The sequence below is a fragment of the Magnolia sinica genome, chromosome 3 (genome assembly GCF_029962835.1).
Source record: "Magnolia sinica isolate HGM2019 chromosome 3, MsV1, whole genome shotgun sequence".
Classification (NCBI taxonomy): domain Eukaryota; kingdom Viridiplantae; phylum Streptophyta; class Magnoliopsida; order Magnoliales; family Magnoliaceae; genus Magnolia; species Magnolia sinica.
The window spans coordinates 86,891,242-86,914,332 of NC_080575.1; the positions used below are offsets into that span (position 1 = coordinate 86,891,242).

The 23,091-nt window shown below is 39.1% G+C and overlaps 2 protein-coding genes across 8 annotated transcripts in view; one reads left to right on the top strand and one right to left on the bottom strand.

The window, feature by feature from the left end:
- The window catches only part of LOC131240135 (uncharacterized), an 80,993-nt gene extending 71,814 nt beyond the window's left edge, over nt 1–9,179 (top strand). For all 6 annotated transcript variants that reach the window (XM_058238204.1, XM_058238205.1, XM_058238203.1 and 3 more), the window contains 2 exons: nt 8,583–8,657; nt 8,794–9,179. In XM_058238204.1, coding sequence (XP_058094187.1) covers nt 8,583–8,657; nt 8,794–8,910 — 192 coding nt within the window. In that variant the 3' untranslated portion in view covers nt 8,911–9,179. The remainder of the gene's footprint in view (nt 1–8,582; nt 8,658–8,793) is intronic.
- A 3,533-nt stretch (nt 9,180–12,712) lies between these two features.
- LOC131240137 (uncharacterized) lies at nt 12,713–21,993 on the bottom strand. 2 transcript variants are annotated; one of them, XM_058238208.1, is made up of 8 exons: nt 21,836–21,993; nt 18,550–18,653; nt 15,192–15,256; nt 14,964–15,058; nt 13,941–14,049; nt 13,741–13,754; nt 13,189–13,290; nt 12,713–13,059 (listed from the first exon to the last, which is right to left on the bottom strand). In XM_058238208.1, the coding sequence occupies exons 1-8, from the start codon at nt 21,905–21,907 to the stop codon at nt 12,853–12,855; spliced, it is 768 nt and encodes a 255-aa protein (XP_058094191.1). In that variant the 5' UTR covers nt 21,908–21,993; the 3' UTR covers nt 12,713–12,852. The 2 variants fall into 2 exon arrangements, with proteins under 2 accessions (XP_058094191.1, XP_058094190.1); XM_058238207.1 differs by having other exon boundaries at nt 13,174–13,290.
- Nucleotides 21,994–23,091: the final 1,098 nt, after the last annotated feature.

Genomic DNA, 23,091 nt, shown 5'->3' on the forward strand with positions numbered 1-23,091 from the left:
ACAATCCCTGAAGTTTCATTGAAAAATTCGATCAATTTACCAATATTCCCACATTTATCGACAACAATGATACATTACGCGATATAACCGATATATCCCATGCGATAACCGATATGTATCTGTATCCCAAGGGTGCGATACATTACACGATAGCGATATTTAAAACATTGCCAGTAACCAACTTGCAACTTACAGGAATGAAACCAATACTCGCATCAACCAGTTGGAAACCTCCCTCTAGGCAAACCTCGACAATGGGGAAGATGGCTAATCTCAAGCTGGAAGTGAAGTTGGAGGACATGGAAGAGGTCATGGCTGAGGTGTTGGCCGTGGTGGGTTGCGTACCTAGCCACCTCGTCAAGAAGGGTGATCCTAAAGAGGAAATCTCAGCCTAAATCTCTCCATATAATAAACGCCAAAGAGTTTGAGAGGGAAACTAAGGCTGATTCATTGGTGTATGCCCTAGCAGCAAGAGAGGTCACACCCGAGGTTAGCATAGAGTTGCCACCTTAGGTGAATCCGATATTGGAAGAGTTTAGAGATGCTTTCCTTGAGGACCTACTGGATGAGCTTCCACCCATGCGGGACATTCAACATGCTATTGATCTTGTCCCCGGGTCAACTCTACCAAAGCTTCCTCATTACCAAATGAACCCCACAGAGCAGGCAGAGTTGAAGAGGCAAGTTGATGAGCTTCTAAGAAAATGGTTCATTCAGGAGAGTATGAGTCCATGTGCCATGTCAGCCCTCCTCACTCATGCCTAAAAAAGATGACAATTGACGCATGTGTATGGACATTCAAGTTATCAACAAAATCACTGTTAAGTATCGGTTTCTTATACCGTGCCTTGACGACATGTTGGATATGATAGTCGTGCCATAGTCTTTTTCCAAGATTGACCTCAAAAGCGGGTATCATCATATACATATTTGCTCAGGATGTGAATGAAAGACGACCTTCAAGATGAAGGATGGGCTATATGAGTGGTTAGTCGTACCTTTTGGGTGACCAACTCTCCGAGTGCATTAATGAGAGTGATGACCCAGGTGTTGAGGCCCTTTATGGGTTAGTTCCTGGTGGTATACTTTGATGACATCTTCATTTATAGTACCTCTAAGGAACAACACCTCCACCATTTGAAGCAAGTTTGAGGGATCCATAGGACAGAGAAATTGTATGCCAATCTAAAAAGGTGTTCTTTCATGTCTGACAAAGTTATCTTCTTAGGGTTCATTGTTTCATCGGAGAGCATGTCTGCAGACCCTGAGAAAGTTAAGGTCATAGTAAGTTGGCTAGAACTGCAGAACATTCATGAGGTGCATAGCTTCTACAGTTTAGCTACCTTTTATAAGCGGTTCATTCGAGGCTTTAGTTCCATTTTGGTTCCCATCACTGATTGCATTAAGAAAGGAGAGTTTAGCTAGACTAATGCAGCCTTTAAAGCGTTCAAAGAGATTAAGGGCAAGATGATTAAGGTTCCTGTCATCTACCTTCCTGACTTTTCTAAAGTCTTCAAGATTGCTTGTGACCTGTCTGGTGTAGGTATAGGTGGAATACTAGGCTAGGAAGGGCACCCCGTCGCTTATTTTAGTGAAAAGTTAAATGGGACGAAGCAACGGTACTCTACCTATGACAAGAAGTTCTATATGGTAGTTCAATCCTTACGACATTGGTGACATTATTTACTACCGCATGAGTTTGTCTTGTTTTCTGACCATGAGGCTTTACTATACCTCAACTCCCAAAAAAAATTAAACCCAAGACATGCTAAGTGGGGTCGAGTTTCTCCATGAGTATACTTTTGTTTTGAAACATAGAGAAACATGTTGATGCCCGTAGTTATCAAGTGGCGTTACTCCAATTTATGAGCATAGAAGTCATTGGGTTTGAACAATTGAAGGGAGAATATTCTTCGTGCCCAGATTTTGAGGTTTACACGTCACTTTTGGATGATTAGTCGAAGAGCGATGGTGGGTTTGTCCTAATCGATGAGTTTCTATTTAAGGGTGACAGACTTTGCATTCCCCGCACCTCATTATGGGATTTTATTGTTTGGGAACTATATGTCGGAGGAATAGTCGGTCATTTTGGTTAAGACAAGACTATTATCCTTGTTGAGGATAGATTTTATTGGCCCAGTCTCAAGAGAGACATTGCCAAAATTATTGGGCAATGTAGGACTTGTCAACTAGCAAAACAGAAAAGCTAGAACACGGGTTTATATATGCCTTTGCCAGGACATTAGTTTGGATTTCGTGCTTGGGTTTCCCAAGACAATAAAAAAGCACGATTCCGTCTTTTGTGGTGGTGGACCATTTTTCTAAAATGACCCATTTTCTATCATGTTCTAAAATGCCTGACGCATCCAATATTGCGAAGTTATTCTTTGGGGAGGTGGTTCGCTTGCATGGATTGCCCAAAACCATTGTGTTTGATAGAGATGTGAGATTTACGAGTTATTTTTGGAAGACACTTTAGCACATGATGGGTGCAAGACGCAAGGTGTCCTGTATCCGTTACGATACGGCCGACACCGTTACCCGATACGGGGTCGACCCCCCCCCCCTCCCTTGATTCTGTGACCGTAACGGCCGTTACAGGGCCGTGACGGGCCATAACGACTGTTACGACCCCATAACGGCTGTTACGGGCCTAAAGAAAATAGGAAAAAAAATAGGGGAAAAAAAAAAGCATACCTTTTTTTTTTCTTCCTTTTCTTCTTCTTCTTCTCCTTCTTCCTCTTCTTCTTCATCTCGCCTTGCTGCGGGCCTCCTCTCTCTCTCTCTCTCTCTCTCTCTCTCTCTCTCTCTCTCCCTCTTTTTCTTTTCAGTTTCCCTCTCTCCCGTCTTTTTCGTTTGAAATCGGAAGCCGATTGACTGGTGTACCACACACCAGCTATATAGCTGCTGTAGGTACGTGTCATGCTAAAACGAGCGCTAACACTCCTCGAGCTTTGAGTTGTACGAACGGTTCAAAGGAGATCAAAGTTACATGGGCTCCACAGTGATGTATTTGTTATCTACACCGTTCATCTATTTTTAGATATTATTTTAGAGCATTACCCAAAAAATGAATCATATCCAAAGATCGTCTGGACCACACCAAAAATAGCAGCGGAGATAACGATTTTCACTGTTAAACAATTTGTAGGCCCACCATAACGTTTATTTTGCATCCAAGCTGTTCATAAGGTCAAAAAGACCTGAATGAAGAGGAAAAACAAATTTCATATTGATCCAAAACTTCTATGATCCCAAAAAGGGTTTCAATGGTAGACGTTCAATCCCCCACTGCTTTTTGCAGTGTGGTCCACTTGATAATTAGATCTGTATTATTTTTCGTTTCAAGCCTTAAGACGAGCTCGTCAAATGAATGGACAGTTTAGATATAACACATACCTCATGATCAGGCCTACAAGACTTACTAACGTCAATACAGGTATGTCAGTGAGTACACCACCCAATCCACTTCCAAAGAAATCTGTGTAGGACGCTTTTATACACGTGCCGTGTGGCCCCACCATGATGTTTATATTTTATCCATGCCGTCCATCCATTTTGCCACATCATTTTATGTCATGATCCAAAAAATTAGTAAGATCCAAATCTCAGGTGGACCACACCATAGGAAACAGTGGTTATAGAATGCTCACCATTAAAATTTTCTTAGGGTCCAATGTGATGTTTACTTTTCATCTAACCCATTAATTGGGTCACATTGACGTGGATGAAGGGAAAACACACATGTCAGCTTGATTTAAAACTTTTGTAGCCCCTAATAAATTTTTAATGGTGGACGTTTAATTATTGTTGTTTCTTATGGTGCAGTCCACCTGAGCTTTGAATCTACCTCATTTTTGGGCTCATGCCCTAAAATTATTTGGCAAAATGGATGGACGGTGTGGATATAACACATTCATCATGGGTGGGGCCCAAAAAACCTTGACACTCCTATGCTACACTTCACAATTCGGGTCCTGCCTAATTCAAGCCCTTAAAAAATTGTACACGAGACATGTATTAACTTAAAATTTACCAATTAAATTATGGACTGTAATTTCTAACTCAAAATGCCAAAATCAAATTGTTTGAATAGTTTTAATTGTTAATCTATGGACGCTTATTTTTAAAAATAGGGCCTTTTGATTTTTTTCATGATTCCAATAAATGTCCACCAATTCATAAGTGGGATAATGCCAATAAATTGCATGAATTTGAGGCTGATTTGGGGCATGGATTGGTCCTCCAAGTCAGCCCCAAATTGGCAACACCATCTACCTGAATTTAATTTCATTTTTTTAAAGAACTATTGGTAGAAATGATATCAAATTGTAAGTATATAAATTAGATATTTATAAAATTAAATATATGAATTTTGTAGTCAAATTCAAGTTATCTGGTTCATAAATTCATCAGACAGTCCGATACAACTTCTCACTAAAGAGTGGACCGTTACACCACCATAAACATGTTCCAATTTATAAATGAATGCATATTTGGAATGCTTAGAATATTTCGGATTTAATCCATATTTTTTCATATTTTTTTGGTAAAAAAATAAATAAATTTGCACCGTTACAGGTCGTTACGCCCCCGTATCGCCGTTACACTCCCATATCCGTATCGGTATCGGAGGGCACCGTTACGCCAACCGATACCGATACGGGATACCTTGGTGAGACTTCAGTTTTCATCGGCATACCACCCTTAGACTAACGATCAAATGGAGGTGGTTAATCGAAGCCTAGGAAATCCGTTGCGATGTCTTGTGGGTGACCATATTATGGCTTGGGACTTAGTTTTACCAGTTGCAGAGTTTACTTACAACAGTTCAATAAATAAGACAATAGGCATGAGTCCTTTTGAAGTAGTGCATGGTTACAAGCCTAGGAAGCATATATATCCCATTCCCATGTCTGTATCCCATAGACCATCCGAGTCTGTAGATGCATTTGCATGACATATCCATGATTTGTATAATGAAAGTAGAAAACGAATTAATGTGAGCAACGAAAGGTATAAGATATTTGTTGACTCTTACCGCAGGTTTAAAGAATTTCAAGTAGGCAATGAAGTGATGATAAAGATGAGGCCAGAACGGTTTTCACAAGGAGCTGTAAAGAAATTACAAGCCCGCAGTGCTGGACCATATAAGATATTGAACCGATTAGGTCCCAATGCGTATATTGTGTATCTTACAGCTAGTATGGGCATTAGTTCTACATTCAATGTGAAAGATCTCGTGCCTTTCCAGGTCCCTTCCCCTAATACTCACATGGACCCAGATGATGACACACAACCTGTCCCATGACCCTTGGCTATTACCAGATCTCTCTTCTCAGCCTTTGCTACCTTTACCATCTATACCTACGAGAAGAGAAGAGATAGAGGATATTTTGGACGAGCAAGTGGTTTTCACCAGACATGGAGGATTTTAGAAATATCTTGTCAAGTGAAAGAGCAAGCCCGTGTTAGATTGTGTGTGGGTCACAGAGAAGGAGCTTCAGTAACTCGATTCGGACATCTTAGCGTTATCGCTACTTTATTTTGCCAAATGAGAAATCTTCTTAGCTGGAGAGAGTTGATGAGGACATCCAAGCATCTTACAGAGTATACCAGATGAGGAGATCAGCTCTAGTTTCACTTTGACTTGGTGACCACTACATGGGCCCAAGTGAGCCACATTAAAGACCCCACATGTATGATTGTGTATCTTCAAAGACCCTACACCAGAAATATGCATGCGGGTTGCTTATTGAGGAGTTTGGACTGTTCGATTGCGAGGTCACGTAGATCGGATTGTTAGATCATTGTGATATTTGATCACATTGATCGTAGGCTTTAGGATGTTTAGATTTATTTCTTTTATTTAGTTGATTATTCATATTGGATTTTTTTTTTTTTTATTTAGTTGAGATTAGGGAGTTCGGGACAAGTTTTCTTTCATTGAGCCTCTTAATGTGAGGATTTTCATCTGAGAGTGCCTTTTTGTAAAAAGTCATTGAGCGCCTTAATGTGAGGATTTTCATCTGAGAGCGCATTTTGTAAAAAGTTTCTTTTGAGACTATAAAAGGCTTGGACATCCAGCCCAAGTCCATTATTGAATGTTTTGAAATAAAAAATAAAAAAATCTCTCTTCTTTTGATATAGAAAATCTCTTATGAAGGGAGATTATTGGTGTAAAGGCAAGGTGTGAAGCCTAATCTACTCTTTGTTGCTCTTTGAAAATGTATTTTCTCTCGTCCTTCTCATCTTCTTCTCAAATTCTTCTTTTCTTCCACTTTTTCTTTGTAAAACCCTAAATCCCTTTACTCTTTCCTTATAAACCTAAACTCTATCTGAAACCCATCCTTTCTTAATCCTCACTCCACCAAACCCAACCCATCACCACCAGTCCCTACAATTACGGATATGGTCATACAACCGTACGGTTAGCCCATTCTCTCCGTTTACTTCGATTTCTTTAATCCTTCTTCTTATTCACCTATAAACTCTGGTTTTTAATTTTCCCAAGCCCTAATCCCTAATTTCCTATGAAACCCTAATCCCCTATTTCCTATAAAATTCTAAATTCTCAAATGCTTCCAATGCCCTAATTCCTTTCAAATCCCTAACCTTAAATACTCAAACTCTAACCCTAGATTCTCATATCCTTAACCCTAGAGAGACCAAATCAGCCCCTTTAAATTAGGCCTAAGCCTATGCTAAAGTGGAAATTCTACCTTCCATTGATCCTTTGAAGTTCATGTTTTATACGGTTTAATTTATTGTGAGATAGTGATTTAGCTAGAAATCTAAATTTTATTGTTTATTTGATTTTTTTGGATTTGTGATAGGTTAGTATATTTTATGCGTTAGTATATTTTATGCGTTGAATTGCTCTTCAATCCATTGATAAAATTTTTGTATCATATTTAGTCTAGACCATCCTATCAAGGTTTCCCACTCGGGTGGGCCCCAACATAGTATAGTGTTTATGTGAAATCCACCCTGATCATTAGGTGAGTCACCCCATGTTAGAGCCAAGACCAAAAATAGCCCCATCTATGATTCAGGTGGAACACATGATTTGAAACAGTATTATGGGCAACGCTCACCATCCAAACTGTTTCCCTTAGTGTGGCCCACTTGAATCACTGATGGGCCTGATTTTAGGCCCTTGGATTAAGTTTCAGCATGTCATGTAATGGTTTCAGTGGATGCATGTAATCATCATGGTGGGCCTTGTAAAAATCAGGGGTGGACATCTCTCACAACTGTTTCCCTTGGTGTGGCCCACCTAAATAACAGGTCAGCTTAATTTTTTGGCTCTAAGCCTAATATGGGATTACACATCCGTTGGTCGGAGTGGATTTTACATACACATCATGGTGGGGCCAATCAAAATAAGCACCCAAGTACACGTAAACCTTTTTTTTTTTCATCGAGAAGGTCTAACATGCAGATAACTTGCAACCTTCCATGTGAATAAGACATCCAACTCGTCTAATAGGTTGGGCTTATCACAAGCATCACCTTTGGAAAATTCCTCAACAGCAACTCATTGAGTGGATCACACTTTTGTTTCTTTGTTTACCAACGTTTGGAAGTTGATTTACATGGTGTGGCCTAATTAATATCTAGATAGGACTGAATGTTACACTAGGCAATCCTCATGGTGGGGCCAACCTATTGGAAGGGTTAGATGTGACATGCACTTAATACTTTGAAAGTTATCATATAGGTGGACTATAGCTAGTGGTGCTACACATAGGACTTGAACACCTCTACTTTTTGGGGAATATCACTGTTTGTAGGAAAGGGTGGAAGATGGAGACCCATCTTGATTTTTTTTGGGGCCCACCATGATGTCTATGCAAGATCCACTTGGACCATTAGATGTGTAATCTCATGTTAGGGCCATATCAAAAAAATTATGCTGACCTGTGATTCAAGTGGGCCACACCAAGTGAAACAGTTGTGATAGAGACATCCGCTCTTGCTTTTTATAGGGCCTACCAAATGATTATATGCAATCTACTCCAACCATTAGATGACACACCGAAAATCAGGCTTGGGGCCTAAAAATCAGATCCATATTTGATTCAGGTGCTCTACACCAAGGGAAACAGTATGGAGGGTGATCTTTGCCCTATATACTGCTCTAATTGTGGGTTCCACATGAATCATGGATGGGGTTGGCCCCGGGCCTAACATGGGGTGACTCACCTGATAGTCGGGGTGGATTTCACATAAACACTACGGTGGGGCCCACCCAAGTGCGCAACCCCTTTTCCTTCTCTCCCTACCTTGCTTAACATTAATTACACATTAATTAATCACCCATCCACGAAGTGATTGTCCTGTCCAACCAGTTGGACTTCAGTCTCTCTCTCTCCCTGTGTGTGTATTACTTCTGCTCGACCTTTGTCTCCTTCCGGTGCTGAAGAATCTCTTGAAGATAGTCCTCTTAATTTTGAAGGCAGATTTCCTTTCTGCTCTTTTTTGTTTTATTTCGCAACCCACATGCATGCCAAGAAATAATGCTATAAACTATTATATGAGAGGTTTTTAAGCGGGATGCATTTTTGCTTTTTTTGCAGGCAATTTTACGCACTGACCTTCCGTTTTACATGGTTCCGTTCAATACAACCGACCTTGTGTTTGAGAAACCAAAGGTTTGCGCTGGCTTCTATATAGTTTACTCAAAACATCAGTTGCAGTTATAATGTTCACTTGTGCCAGAACAATTGATTTTGGTGTCTTTTTTTTTTTACCTGACCTTGTCTTTTTTCCTTTTGGGATTGGGCACAGGACAATGGAGAGAAGTTCATAAGCCTTTTGAGAGCCATAGGTGCGTATGCAGAAGGATATTCTGTAGAACCCATCATTAGAAGAGCATTTCATCTATGGAACAAGATTCCGGCATGACCGTAGTTACCTATTTTCCAGTTAGGCCGCTGTTCAGAATTCGGAAGTGCGAGATTCTCAAATTCTTTTGGTCTTAAAATTAGTTTGTCTTTTCTTTGTAATATTGGATTCATTTTTGGAAAGAAGAAATATGGAAATATAACTGAAATGGGAAAACCAAGTGAGGTTAGTTCCCTATGTATATTTGATCATATACAACCCATGGTCTCCACTATACATTTTTCAGCATATCCTTTAATTTGAGAAGTGATCATACTTGGACAGGCTAATTAATCTGCATGTCCCTCCATTTAGGTTGAATCCTTGTTTCACGGTGACTGCAAAAATCATGGATTGACCTTTTGATACGGGACAATTAACCACATGCTCTAAAAGTTCGAACTGATAGAGCATGACGAATCAATCCCTTTATCTCATAGCTCCGGCCTACATCCCATGGGTTAGGACCTTGGATGAACCTCCCTCGTGGGCCTCACTTCACATGAGTTTTGCTTTACACAGGCAGGGCCCACCTCACACAGGTTGCCCACCCCGAGTGTGCCCTTCACCCCACAGGCCACTCCACTCCACTCAAGTCCGGTGTGAAAATGCCCCTGCATTACCTTTACATTTGATTGTCAATACTTTTATAGGAGAATGTCCAAGCATCAACTTGAACCATATGCATTTTCTTGGCCATAGTTTGGGCTACCTCTAGTTCTTAAAAATTCACTTTGATCAAATGATTCTAACCATCCATCCGTGGCATGTAGAAGGTTTTGTATTACCAATGTTGAGGTGGTCCTGTCTAGTGGATCTAGATCCATTGATTATGTTGTCCCTATCCAAATGCAACTCACAGCTTATGGCACCATGAGACCCATTGGATCATTTCTCAATTTACTTTTAGGTAGTGTTTGGGTGCACACTTCTTCTAAATACCATTTGAGTTCCAAATGCTATTTAATAGAGTTGCAATTAAAAGTTAAATTTGAAGAACAGTTTGTCTGTTTCACCAGCAAGTTAGGGTTTTTCGAAATGAAGTGGAATTTAAAATATTTGAAAAATTCAGATTTAATGTTAACCTAGTTTTATAGATCCCCATCTAGACATTATCAAGTTTTTACCAAAGAAAACTAAAACTAAGGGCTAGGATTATCTCTTGATTGTCGTTGGTTAAAGCCATAGAGAATACCAATGCACTCTCAAAGTTAGAAGGTTTTCTCCTGGATTTGTCCTAGATGTGGAGAAGATGGAGAGCCAACACAACCTAAAGCAAGATTTGGAAGATGTGGATGTGTCAATTTGAATGAGAGGGAAAGAAGAAAGTTCTCTCTCTTACTACCTGGTGATGCCAAGGAGGTGTGAACGTCCAAGTCCCTTTTTCTAATCCTTCTGGCATAGGATATACTAATAGAGGAATTAGGGTTACAAGGTATATCAGTTGTGATGTTCCATCTTACTAACATTAGTGTGATTTACTGCATATGATTTCTGTAATCTTACTTATTTGTGTACTCAAATTGACCCAATCCCTCCATTAACCGTGGCCATCCACCTTTGATCATTGGTCTAGACCGTCTGTCATATAGGTTCCATCTTTGATCGACTATCACCCTCTCGAATCACTTTGAGACAATGATTCTAACTATCCAATCGATGGGCAAGAAAATGGAAATTAAAATTATTATACTAGAAAGTGCCTAGTCATTAATCTAGACCATCTATCATGTAGGCCCTACACTTGATTGACAATAACTCTCTAGAACCACTTTAACCGGGTGATATAGCCATTCGATCATGATATGGACCGTCTGTCACATAAACCACACCTTGACTAATCATGGTTCTCAAGAATAACTTTGCTTGGGTGATTCTAAACATCAGATCAATGGCTAAGCAAAGGACGGCCTAGATTATTTTTGTTGAAAAAAGGTTTAATCGTTGATCCAGATAGTCTATCATGCAGGTATTGCATTTAATTGAATGTAATTGTCGGGAATCACCTTGATCAAGTCCAAGCAATGGCCGGCTAGGGAAATGGACGGTCTAGAATGGTTGTAGTGGAAAATGTTTTATCATTGATCTGAACATTCAATCATATAGGCACCTTTGATTAACAATAACTCTCGAGAAACACTTTGATTAGGTGATTGTAACCATTTGACCAATGACCAAGAAATTTTTTGAAGCTTGCGATTCACCATGACAAAAAAAGTTTTAATCATTGACCTAGACTATCTATCATGTAATTGCCATCTTTTGATTGCCAGTAATTCTTAAAAATCACTTTGATTGGTGAATTTAGCCATCTTATCAATGGTCATTAAAATGGATGGCACATATTAATTCACCAATTAATCACTTTGATTGGTGAATTTAGCCAATCTTATCAATGGTTATGTAATGAATTAATGTTAGTCGATAAAATGTGTAACTTAGAACTAATATAATATAGATTTTGACCAATATTATGCATGCCCCACCTTTGATTCCCTATTCTTCTCAACAATCAATGAGACTCTCATTGGACAATCCAAACCATTCAATAAATAACAAAGAAAATAGCCAATTTACATTGAGGTAGATTCGTGCCAACTATCACATGGGCCTACATTTGATTTTTTTTAAAAAATTTAATAATATTATTTTATTATTTTACACCTTGAGGAATCATCTGTGCCATCCATCACATTGACCCCATGTTTGGTTGCCAATACCCAGAAGGACTAACTTTCATTTGAGGCTCCTAATTTGTCAATCACATGAGAACCATGCCCACTTTTTCAGATTGCAACTTTACGGGTCCTTACTCTTATTCCGGTGGTAGACTCTTTAAGAGTTTCAACACTTGGTTGAGGGTTCGAGTACCCATAGGTGGTGAAATCCCACTACGGTGTGAGTGCGTGGTGGTGTGTGTGCAGGTGTTAAAATAAATAAATAAATAAATAATTGCAACTTTACTTTCAAATTGAATTAGAAATTGGCAAATAGCACTTTGACGGTTCCAGTCAATGGTATTACACCAACCAAACAATGCTAACTCTTAAAAACCATTTAAGGGTTGTTTGAATGCCCGTAAAATTCTTAAGTTATAAAGGGATCACCGGTAATCGAATTACAAGGGCTGTTTGGATATCTGCATTTGCCTTTAAAGGCTTTAAACACACTGCCATAATTTGAAACCCAGCAAAAAGGCAAGTTTCAGCCTAAGGCAAAATCCTTATAGGAAAAAAGAAATTATACATAATAGTGGGGCCCACTGTAACATGTACGACAGGCAAAATCTTTATAACATTATACATAATAGTGGGGCCCACTGTAACGTGTACGGTAAATTCCCCCAAAAAAAAAAAAACAGATTGATTGATCATCAAATGGGCCACATAAGAGGGAATGCTAATAATTTCCAATGGGGCCCATCATAGTGGGTCGAGGACATCTAATCCATCCAGTGCATGCATGCTTTAGTGCTCTCCTCCCCCACAAAAGTTAAAAAAGACAAGAAAAGAGAAATCAAGTCCTTTCTATGTGATTTGTCAATTTTAGCGGGATTTACGGCCCCAAGCTCAATGTTGGCGTGAATACCTACTTTATACACTGGAAATGCTTGGCCAAACCCATAATCTATTCAACCGTAAACGGATTGCCACTTGAAAGCCAAACAAAATAGCATGTAAACAGTTTACACCTAAAACTCTAAACTAAAACTCTTTTAAGGTGTTAAGTGTTTACGATTAAAAACCTTACAAGCATCCAAACAACCTCTTGGGTTAAATAGTATTTGACTAAATTGCAATTCAGGGGCTGTTCAAACGCACCATTCAATCCATCCAAACTACTCTTTTCTGATAAATTCGAATTTGCAAAGAACCAACCAATATCTAGAGCATTGAAAGACCAAGGGATGCAACGTAATTGGGGGAAAAACATACTTTAAGAATTCACAAGTAACGGTTTTCTTTACAAATCAGTAGATGAACTTGAAACGGTTGTTTCAGATGAACTTGAATCGGTTGTTTCAGATGAACTTGAATCAGTTGTTTCAGTTTCTGATTTCTCGATCTCTAGGGTTGCATTGAAACCAAAATTGCTTCCTGGACTAAATGCTGATTGGAGTTCTTCCTCTGTCTGGGTTGTGTTGAACTTCTTGTTCACTTTCAGATTCTCCTGATTCCAGAGAAATCGAAACATTTTCTCAGTAATCAAGATTAACAATGGAAAAGGAGTGTCATGTAACTTAACAGTAGAATACAATGGAAAAGGAGTGTCATGTAACTTAACAGTAGAATGACTTGCCTTCTTTACGTAGTCAGCCATGGTTGACGCAACTATTTCTTGGATAGTGAATTTGGTGACTCGATCTTGACCAAGAACCTGTAAAAGGAAGCTCTTCGGGACCTGGAATGATTCCAATTGGTAACTATCACTATCTGAGATCCCAAAAATGCATATCCTCAGGCCACTATTATTCCTCATAATAAATGTGGTAATGACATGGAGAGCTTTGCCAAGCACACATGCGTGTGCTATAAAGCTCATGTACATGCCACACGTGCCAGCATGGAACATAGGGGTGAGATCCAATCATCCATCAGGCTGGTACGACCTTCTACATGTTTTCCCAAAAATCAATCTGGAGAAAGGAATGCTTTTTCTTAAATCAAGAAGTCATCTTGTTCTTTTCAGTTCAGGCGTGTAATATTGAAATATTGCATACAGAGATAAAAGTCTTCAGTGGCAAGACATAAATCAAGCTACAAGAATAACAGAATAGAAAATGTGTGTGTGTGTGTGTGTGTGTGTGTGAGATGCATTATTTCATAGATATGAAGAGGGACAGCCACTTACATTGGGTGTTTTTCCTGGAAAATCCCCAATATACATGCCAAAGAAGAGCAGGGAGTCAGATTTTTCCTAACTAGCATGCAGTAACTGTACAGAAACATGTGCAGGGATGTGTGTGGGTGTGTGTGTGTGTGATGAAAGGACAAGATTTTGAGTAACAGAGAAATCAACGTAAGATCACAATATTGATGTTCACATCTTACCTCCTTTTGTTCTACGAAATCCTGGAACTGGTGGTGCCGTACGAGCCAAGTTTGTCAAAACGTCATCAAATGCCTTTTGGGTCTGCTCCCCGGTCAAATCCACTCTCACCTGATAATCAAGCACACTGTGAGATTACACTAGATGAAGGCGGAAAACTGGGCTGCACTGCATATTTGACAATATCATGATTCCACCAGAAAATTTCATTTTACAGAACTATGGGTGCACGATTCCTGTATGCTCCAGCCTTCCAAACCACTGGAACTTTTGTGAAGATTTCTAGATAATGATAGGGGGCACTCCAGTGGTACTAGTACCACTGTTAGCCTTACGGTGGTACCAGCCTGATGTGGACCCCAACGATGTGCTCACGTAATCCACCGCGTCCATGAGATGCTCCACCTCAAAAACCAAAACTCAGGTGAGCCAAATCACATGGAGATGTTGAGAGGCTCACTGTTGGATAGAGTGGGGTGTCTCCTGTGTTGTATAAATAGAATCCAGTCCATTCAGACCCTTTATACATTCTAGATTAAGGCTCAGGCCAAAAGGCAGGCTGTTTTACAACTCAGGTGGATCAGGATGAGTACTGGGCTTTAGTGTGTTTACTTATTTTTTTAGTTATTGATTTTTTGAGGTGGCGCATCTGATGGATGGGTTGGATGGTGTGAACACATCACGTGGGCCCCACATCTGGCTGTTACCACCATAAGGCTACAGTGGTACCGGTAACACTGGAGCTCACCCCTGATAAGAATAACATTATATTCCAATTTCAACAGTAGCAGGAAAGGACAGGACTCATTTTTAGTTGTATACCAAACAAGGCCCAAGGCTTTGATTGCCTGCCTTCACATCAGAACCTTTTGGTAGGAATAAACTGCTTAAAACTCAAAAACAGTGTTCATTCGCGGAAAAGGAAACCATATTAATAGCATTAAAAATGCAAAGGCACAATATGATAAATGCAGTATTCATGGATATCAACATGTCTAGTACAAAATTCTTAGTTATGGGCTCACTTGTATCTTTTCATCATCACGTGACTCAACTACTACTGTGACATTCCTCAAGATTATTTCGTTCGCCTTTGAATCTGTAATCGATGCTTCCAAGCCTAAGACGGAAGAAGCAGTTATAGTTTAGCTGATATAGATGAAACAACAGTACATACAAACAGCCCATATTTTGGAGCGATGTAGGAGAACCAGCTGTACGTACTCAAAGTTGCAATTGATAGCTAATTTCACCTGAACCAACTGCGAGTGTGGGCCATGGTAAACGTTTAAAATCTTCTTCATGAGGAAATGAGAACCTGAAGATACCAAAGAGAATTATAATACAAGATTGTGGTTGTATTTGTATTGCATACAAACCCTTAAAGAAACAACATAGATCACCCAAAATGTAAACAACTGGTAGATTAACTAACAAGTTAACGCGTCATACAATTGCTAGAGGGGGGACAAAAAAGGAAGAATGACTTGTACCACATGGCAGGAGAATTTTAATCCAATGCAATCAGCCAAGCATCAATCAAAGAAACTTGAAAATTGCTGTTTTTTAATTAATTTTTATTTTATTTTATTGAGAAGCCTTGAAAATTGCTGTGTCATGCAATGTGCTTGATAATGCAGTTGAAAGATTCCTCGTCAATCAGGATCCTTGTTAGAAAGCCACTTGTGGAAGAAATGCATTTGGAAATAGATCTTTTGTTACAACAAAATCAATGCATCAAATACCACAAGAGAATGTGAATGTCAAATGCAGTTATGATGTTATGATGTATATCAAGAAGTGTGTGTGGGAGGTTTGGAGCCCGCCCTCCCTTCCTCATCTAGTCTTGTCTTCTTTTTTTTCTGTCTGCCATGAATCTCATCAGGGTTCAGAGCTTGAAATGGGTAGTGATCTATCATTTTTTCCTTCTTTCTTCCTTTCTTTCGTCCTTTCCTTCTTTCCTTCTTCCTTTGGCTCTCCTCCACCAGCATACTAGCCGGAACCAATTAGGACCACTGGCAGCCTGGCCAATGCCATTAGAGACCACAGGCGGCTCAGTCAGTGCCACTAGCCGCCACCAAGGGCCCAACTGGTTCCATCAAAGACCACTGATGGCTCTGTTAGGTTTACCAGAGGCAACCAATGGCCCAGCCAGGTCCACCAGGTGCGACCAACAACCCAACCAGTTCCACCAGAAGTGATTGACGTCTAGATGGGTATTTTTAGGAGGCAAACATCCAGATCTAGAGATGCAGATGATATTGTTTCGTTGCTTATGCCATTCTTAATGAAAATTTAAGATGTTTTTCTGCTTTATTACTCATGTTTTCTTCATCTAAATATAGCGGAAGGAATTACAAGTGGTGATCTAAAAGTTCAAATTCCTACAAAAGAAATCAACATGACCACCCTGGATTGATGATCACCATTGTTACGTTGGATGGAAAGAGTTACTTGGAATTATCCAGGAAAAAAAGCGAGGCAAAGATGTCCATTCAAAGCAGGAAAAGAAAACCCAGGTTATATGATGAAGAATAAAAAGGAGCCGCATGCTGATGACCCATTCCACAACGACTTGGAAAGTGAAGATAACAGTTCTGTCTTGGCTTCTTCATTCTATGCAACCCAATATTAGTGGGATATTATTTTTAAGAACTGCAAAGGAGATTTGGGACATTGCTACCAAGGCCTATTCACAGAAGGATAATTTGGCACAAATGTATCAATTGTGTTGTGAAATCACATATATGTAGCAACTAGCAAGGCAACATGTCTATCGAGTATTTTGTGCCTATGAGACAAAAATGGGAGGAATAAGATCATAGCCAAACCATTGCCCATACTCCTGAAGATATTAGACGCAAACTGAAAAACAGCATATGTTTGAATTTTTGCTGGTCTTCACCCCGACTTTGAATTGCAAATAGTACAAGTTTTGGGGAGGGATTCCCTTCCCTCATTTGACTCAGCTTACAACTATATCAAAGGAGAAGCAAGCCGCAAACCCATAACAGCAGGAAACCATAAGGTTTCCCATAAGTGGTAAATGTTTTGTGACTAATTCTAGACCACAGAATAAATGGACTTGGGAAAGGACCAAGTTGTGGCCAAGAATCTGCAGCTGAAAAAAAAGGCAAGTCACACTGTACCCACTGTGGCAAATTTTGTCATGTCCAGGAAGATTGTTGGGATTTAAATCCCTACTTATAACCAAAACCAAAGAACATTAGTGCCAGTACCGTCGCTATTGAGGGGGAGCAACCCTCAACTATACATCCTACCTCAAGCAAGTCAGTAATAGACCCAAGAGAACAAGTCATTAGTGATCCACATCAACAATTAGCTTCTTTAAAAGCATCTCTCTATCCTTAAGTACCAAAAGAGCATCCCAGAGATTGCTTATGTGGCTAGTGTGGTGAACCAGTTTACGCATGCACCATGCTCTCATCATTTGGAAACCGTTTCTAATAATCTTTGATACCTGAAATCTGCTCCATGAGGACTATTATATTCTTGTCACAATCATCTGTACTTGAGTGAGCATTGTGATGTTAATTGGGTTAGTTCATCTAATGATAGAAGATCTACTGGTCACTGTTGCACTTCTATAGGAGGAAACCTAGTCTCTTGGAAGAGTAAAAAGTTAAGCACTGTTGGCTGCTCATTTCCTCTACATAAGTTGAATATCGAGTGATTGCAAATGCAAAATGTGAACTTTCTTGGCTTTGATCTTTATTACAAGAAATAGGGTGTGATGTTTCCACTCCTATCCTATCGAGCTGTAATACATATCATAAACAATCATGCTTTCATGAGTGTAAGAAGCACATTGAAGTAGGCTGTCATTTTGTTTGCAAGAAGACTGCTTCAAAGATGTTACCACTTTCCTTTGTTTGTTTGTATAACCAGTTGGCTAACGTCTTTATCAAAGCATCAAGTCCACATTGTCTTCAACTCTTGATTGGGCAAGCTGGGAATGTGTGATATCTTTGCTCCAGCTTGAGGTAGAGCGTAGGAGAATGTGACTGTAAAATGGGGTTATTGTCTATATAGAAAAGTGTTAGTGTGTGTGGTTTGGGTAAGGAGACTCTCTCTCTCTCTCTCTCTCTCTAGAATATTTCTATTGTTTTAAGCATGAACCATAAATATGCAACTTTGTTAAATTACAGAACTGACAGGGAGGCATTGGTTTTATTTTAAAAAGAAGTGTTACAAAATTAAGAACTACAATTATGTATCCCTCATTACCATCATTGATCTGTCACAACTATTTGGTTATGTATTAAGAATCCCATTTCACCAAAAATTCATAACGATGCTAGACAATCTTATCATCCAATGGGAGACCAAAGTGGTCCAAATGCCGGTTGATTGATGATCAGGCCATTAGATTGAAATCAAGCTCATCTGAAAGATCCTAATTAAACATCCAACTATCCAAACTGAAGATTAATCTAATGGAAGACTGTAACCATATCAAGGCTATAAAGCGTATTACAAGATGAGAAGTTGACATATCAGCTAGCTTTTAGTAATAAAATTTGAAATGAGAAGAGAAGTTGACATAATAGAAAAAGACACTAAAACAACAAGATACACATAAGAACTTACATTCTAAATGGACTTGGCTGTGGAACATGAGCACTAGAAGATTTCATGCTAATAGTAATTCCATTGACAAAAACACGGTTCTGCACGCTCCAAGGTATTGTTGCCTGTAAAGTGAAAGAACAATAGGATAATCTACATTGAACAATGGAAAAGTTTGCATTAGAATGCACTATGGAATTGAATTGCAATAACTAGTTCAATTAAAGCAGAAATGACCAAATTTATGGAAACTAGTAGGGCGAAGATAAATATCTTAAAATTTGCCTTAAAAAATATCCATGGTGAAAATGCACACATTTTATAAGAAATATGGTGTGCCAACCACAAAGATAATTCATACCAAGACACATTATGAATTCTATCAAACTACAAGTGCCCTATTGATTTTTCATGCAAGAAAGGGGGAAAAAAACTTAACAAATAACCCACCTTTTCTTGCAAATTGGAATGTGCTTCAATATAAGAAGGGATTGGTCACCAAAATAAGGGCCCAACTTTTACACCAACCTTGGACATAGACTTCATCGCAACATTTTTAAGAATAGTAAACTAGCACACAATGATATTTGGACCATTCATCAAAGTGGCCATATATGAAGGGTTCAAAGATTAGAAATGACAGATGATGGGAAAAAAAAAAAAAGACCAGAAAAATTAAAAGAAAAAAAATGCAGAAAGAAGAAAAGGTCAACAATTGATGGGCAAAAGACTTCTATGCGGAGGGTTATGATTACAGATCTAAATATCAGTATTGTATCCATATCAACGGGACACGATAAGTGATATGAAGCCAAATTGGCCCACCCCAAAAGTTTTAGGTCATATCAGCCTGTATTGATCTATATCAGCCAATATGGGGTGTATCAGCTATGGGGTGTATTAGCACCGATGTGGGCTGATACATCCATAAAGGCCTAAATTAGATTATTTTTTTTTCAGAAATTTTCTCATTCTCATTCTTCTTCTTCTTCTTCTTCACTTCAACCATGGAGGAATCTTAGAAAGACATTTTAGACTAGAGTTAGGTTTATTTCAGGGATCAAAACAAAATTATTGAGTGGGATTCAACATATTGAATCATAATGGACCATGTGGGAAAAAGCGGAAAAAAGGGTAACTCATCAATTTTTTTTTCCATATTTTCATATTCTTTTTGTTGTATTTCAATATAATGAGCCATAATTCCCCAAATCATGTGTGATTTGTGTTCAATGAAGACCCATTTAGTTGACTTTCAACAGGTAAAGCCAACAGTCAGCATTCTTATCAAAGAATGGTCTAATACACCATTATATACATGTCCAACATAGAAAGAAAAGGATAGATTCTTAAATATCTCATTTCCCTCTTTTTTTTAAAAAATATTCAACAGTCCGATTCAGGCCGATATCAATGCACGACCTGTATCATAATGCTTTTTGGTGGAGCCAATACATCCCTTGATATCAATATTAAGAACCGTGGTTATGAATATCCGATCAAACTATTTTTCAAGCTACAGACCATCCACCGTATGATAGTCCACACAATGAGAATTGGTTCTCATACCAGTTTGCCCATGCATGATTGTTGAGTTTTGGATAGAACTCTGTGCCAACAGCCCAATACAGAACCTTTTCCCTAAAAAGAAATGGCATTTTCTACTTCCTCAAGAAAGAAGGAAGATGTACTGGTAATTTCCAAAAATTTATGATTCTCACCATCTTCAGTACAGCTAGACTCCGGTGATAGTTCACCAACATTTTCAAAATGCTTGCGACTCATCAACCATACAAGCATCCATGCAGCATGCATGTAAAACAACTTGGACAGTCCCAAGTTGTGAGACCATTGTGGATGGAGCATAACCCAAAAATCACAATGAAGGGACGATCTAAGCCATAAATTGGTGGTTGTGGAACAGACAGCTCAACTGAAATGGTTAGTTCTCCAAATTCAACAAGCAAGCTTGATGGTCCAGATTGTATTTTCAGCGTTATTTCTGTCTATGCTCCCCCAATGGGTGCAGAGATTTGGATGGTCTGGGTTGCTGCATACACACGCCTTAATGAGTGAAATACAACAGATGAATCATTGCCACTTTGGGCATGGTGGTGAACTATCACCATTGTCCAGCCATCATTAACTTTCATTGGCTACTTCCAGGCTAGTTCTGCACCATTCAAAAAAGTGTGGTGACTAATAGTCCTCGAATGTGGACTGATGTACAGCATCCAGACATCGAGACTGTGCATCTCATTGTGGATGAAATGTATCTCTGAAATCAAATTGATCAAGCAATCCTAACCATCCAATTAATGGCTATAATGGGTAGTTAAATTTAAACGCTGAGTAATCCAAATTCAAAGGGAAAACTTAGAAGTTCTTCTCAGTACGATCAAGCAATCCTAACCATCCAATTAATGGCTATAATGGGTAGTTAAATTTAAACACTGAGCAATCCAAACTCAAAGGGAAAACTTAGAAGCTCTTCTCAGTACAAATGTTCGATTACGCTCCATCCACAGTTGGGTCAGCGATTTGGATGGGCTGGATTGCTTTACAAAGATGCCATATGTACGTCTGAAGAGTCACCACCATGTTTTAAATGGTGCAAAGTTAAGATAGGAGCCTTGCCATATTTTGTGATATTGTGCTTGCATTGGACACAGATTGCGTACTGAGTAAAATCTGTGGGGCCCACCTTGATTTATGTGTCTTATCCACGCCATCCATCCGTTTTAACAGCTCATTTTAGGGCATTAGCCCAAAATCGAAGCATATCCAAAGCTCAAGTGGACCACACCGCAGGAAACAGTGGGTATAATGATGTCCGCCATTGAAACCTTCCTAGGGCCCACAGTGATGTTTATTTGTCATCCAACCTGTTCATAAGGTCACATAGACATGGATGAAGGGAAAAAAAAAAACAAATATCAGCTTGATCCATAACTTCTGTGGCCCCCAAGAACTTTTCAATGGTAAGCGTTCAATTCCCAGTCTTTCCAATGGTGTGGTCCACTTGAGGGATATGCCCCAATTTTGTCCTCATGCCCTAAAATAAGCTGGTAAAACGGATGGACGGTGTGGATAAGACACATACATCACAGTGGGCCCCACAGAGTTTACTCAGTTAAGTTACTCAGTACGCAATCGGCATCCGCTTGCATTTTCACTGGTGACTCTGTCTCTCTCGAAACTTTTTATATATAAAATAATAATAATAATAAAAGCCACAGAAAAAAAAAAAAAAAAATCAAGAAAGAGAAACCGAAGAAATTGAAATTTTGAGGAGAAAATGACTCACTTTGGATATCGGGAGAGATGGATTCCGATGAAAATTGAATTTCATAGAAATCGCCATCGCCGTCGAACCCATTTCTTTCAGCTACAGCCCAAAAAATAAAAGCAGAAGAAAAACGTCCATTTATCATATCCAGAGCAAGAGGTCTTCAAACGTACAGGAATGCCCCCCTTCAAACCGCAGCTTCGTGAAACACCCAAGCTCCGTGGGGCTCATCTTGTTTTATATGTGAATCCAATCCGTCCATCAGGTGAGAATCATTATTTTAACCGTACGTACAAAATATTAGACTGAAATTCTGGATCTTTGCTAAGCGCACACGCGTGTGCAATAAAAAGTTCACGTACACGCCACACGTGCAAGAATGGCATGATAGGTCATCCACATAAAGGAACTACTATATTGAAGCCCTATCCCAAGAATTATTGATTTAATGGTCGCATGGGCCACAGTTCAAAAAACAAATCTACGGCTCTGAAAAACTTTGCCGAAGTATTATAACCTATCTACCTGCTGAATGGACCAGATTTATTTTTGCGAAAATACGGAGAAGGTCCGACCAACCTAACCTATGAATTAGATGTATCACCTATGTTCCATACTAGCACATGTGTGGCACATGCATGGATTTTTAGTGCAAGCACGTGTGCCATTAGCAAAGCTTAAAACTCCAACACCGGGGGTGGACACGGTTAGGTTTGGCTCGGTTCAGTTCTGGAGTGAAACCGAGCTGAACCGTTCCTAACTATTCTAGTTTTGACCGTTCGCATCCTAGAGCTAAATTGGATTCAGGTTAGGTTCAATTGTACTTTCCTGAACTTTTTATAATATAGCCCAACTGCATGGTTTGTTTTTATAATTCACTTCAATTGCATGTTTTTTTATAATCCAACTTAAGCTCTTATATTAAAAAAATTCACAAAGAGCAATCTTATCATGGTTTTTTTTTATTATCCCCATGTGTTTTCAAAATGATTTTGTTATCAACGTCTATTTATGTTGTGTTTCATTCCATGAATGAATCAGTTTTTCATGTTTAAAAAATAAAATAATTTAAAATTTTATTGACTAAGGAGGCTGGTTCAGGGTTCAGCTCTACTGATGGGTTAATGGTTTGGTTTGGTTCTACGATTCTCAAACTAAGAATATGTGGAACCAGAATTAAAACCAAGGTACACTTAAGGATCAAACCGTCTGATCATCTCGGTCTAGTTTATTGGTTCGACCGGTTTGTGTGCAGCCCTAAATAAGCCAGGAGA

Coding starts and splice junctions, on each gene's coding strand:
- LOC131240137 (XM_058238207.1), bottom strand. CDS start 21,907: ATGGGTTCGACGGCGATGGCGATTTCTATGAAATTCAATTTTCATCGG. Junction 15,059..15,191: donor CACACTCGCAGTTGGTTCAG/GTGAAATTAGCT, acceptor CTTCCGTCTTAG/GCTTGGAAGCATCGATTACA. Junction 14,050..14,963: donor GTGATGATGAAAAGATACAA/GTGAGCCCATAA, acceptor CTTGATTATCAG/GTGAGAGTGGATTTGACCGG.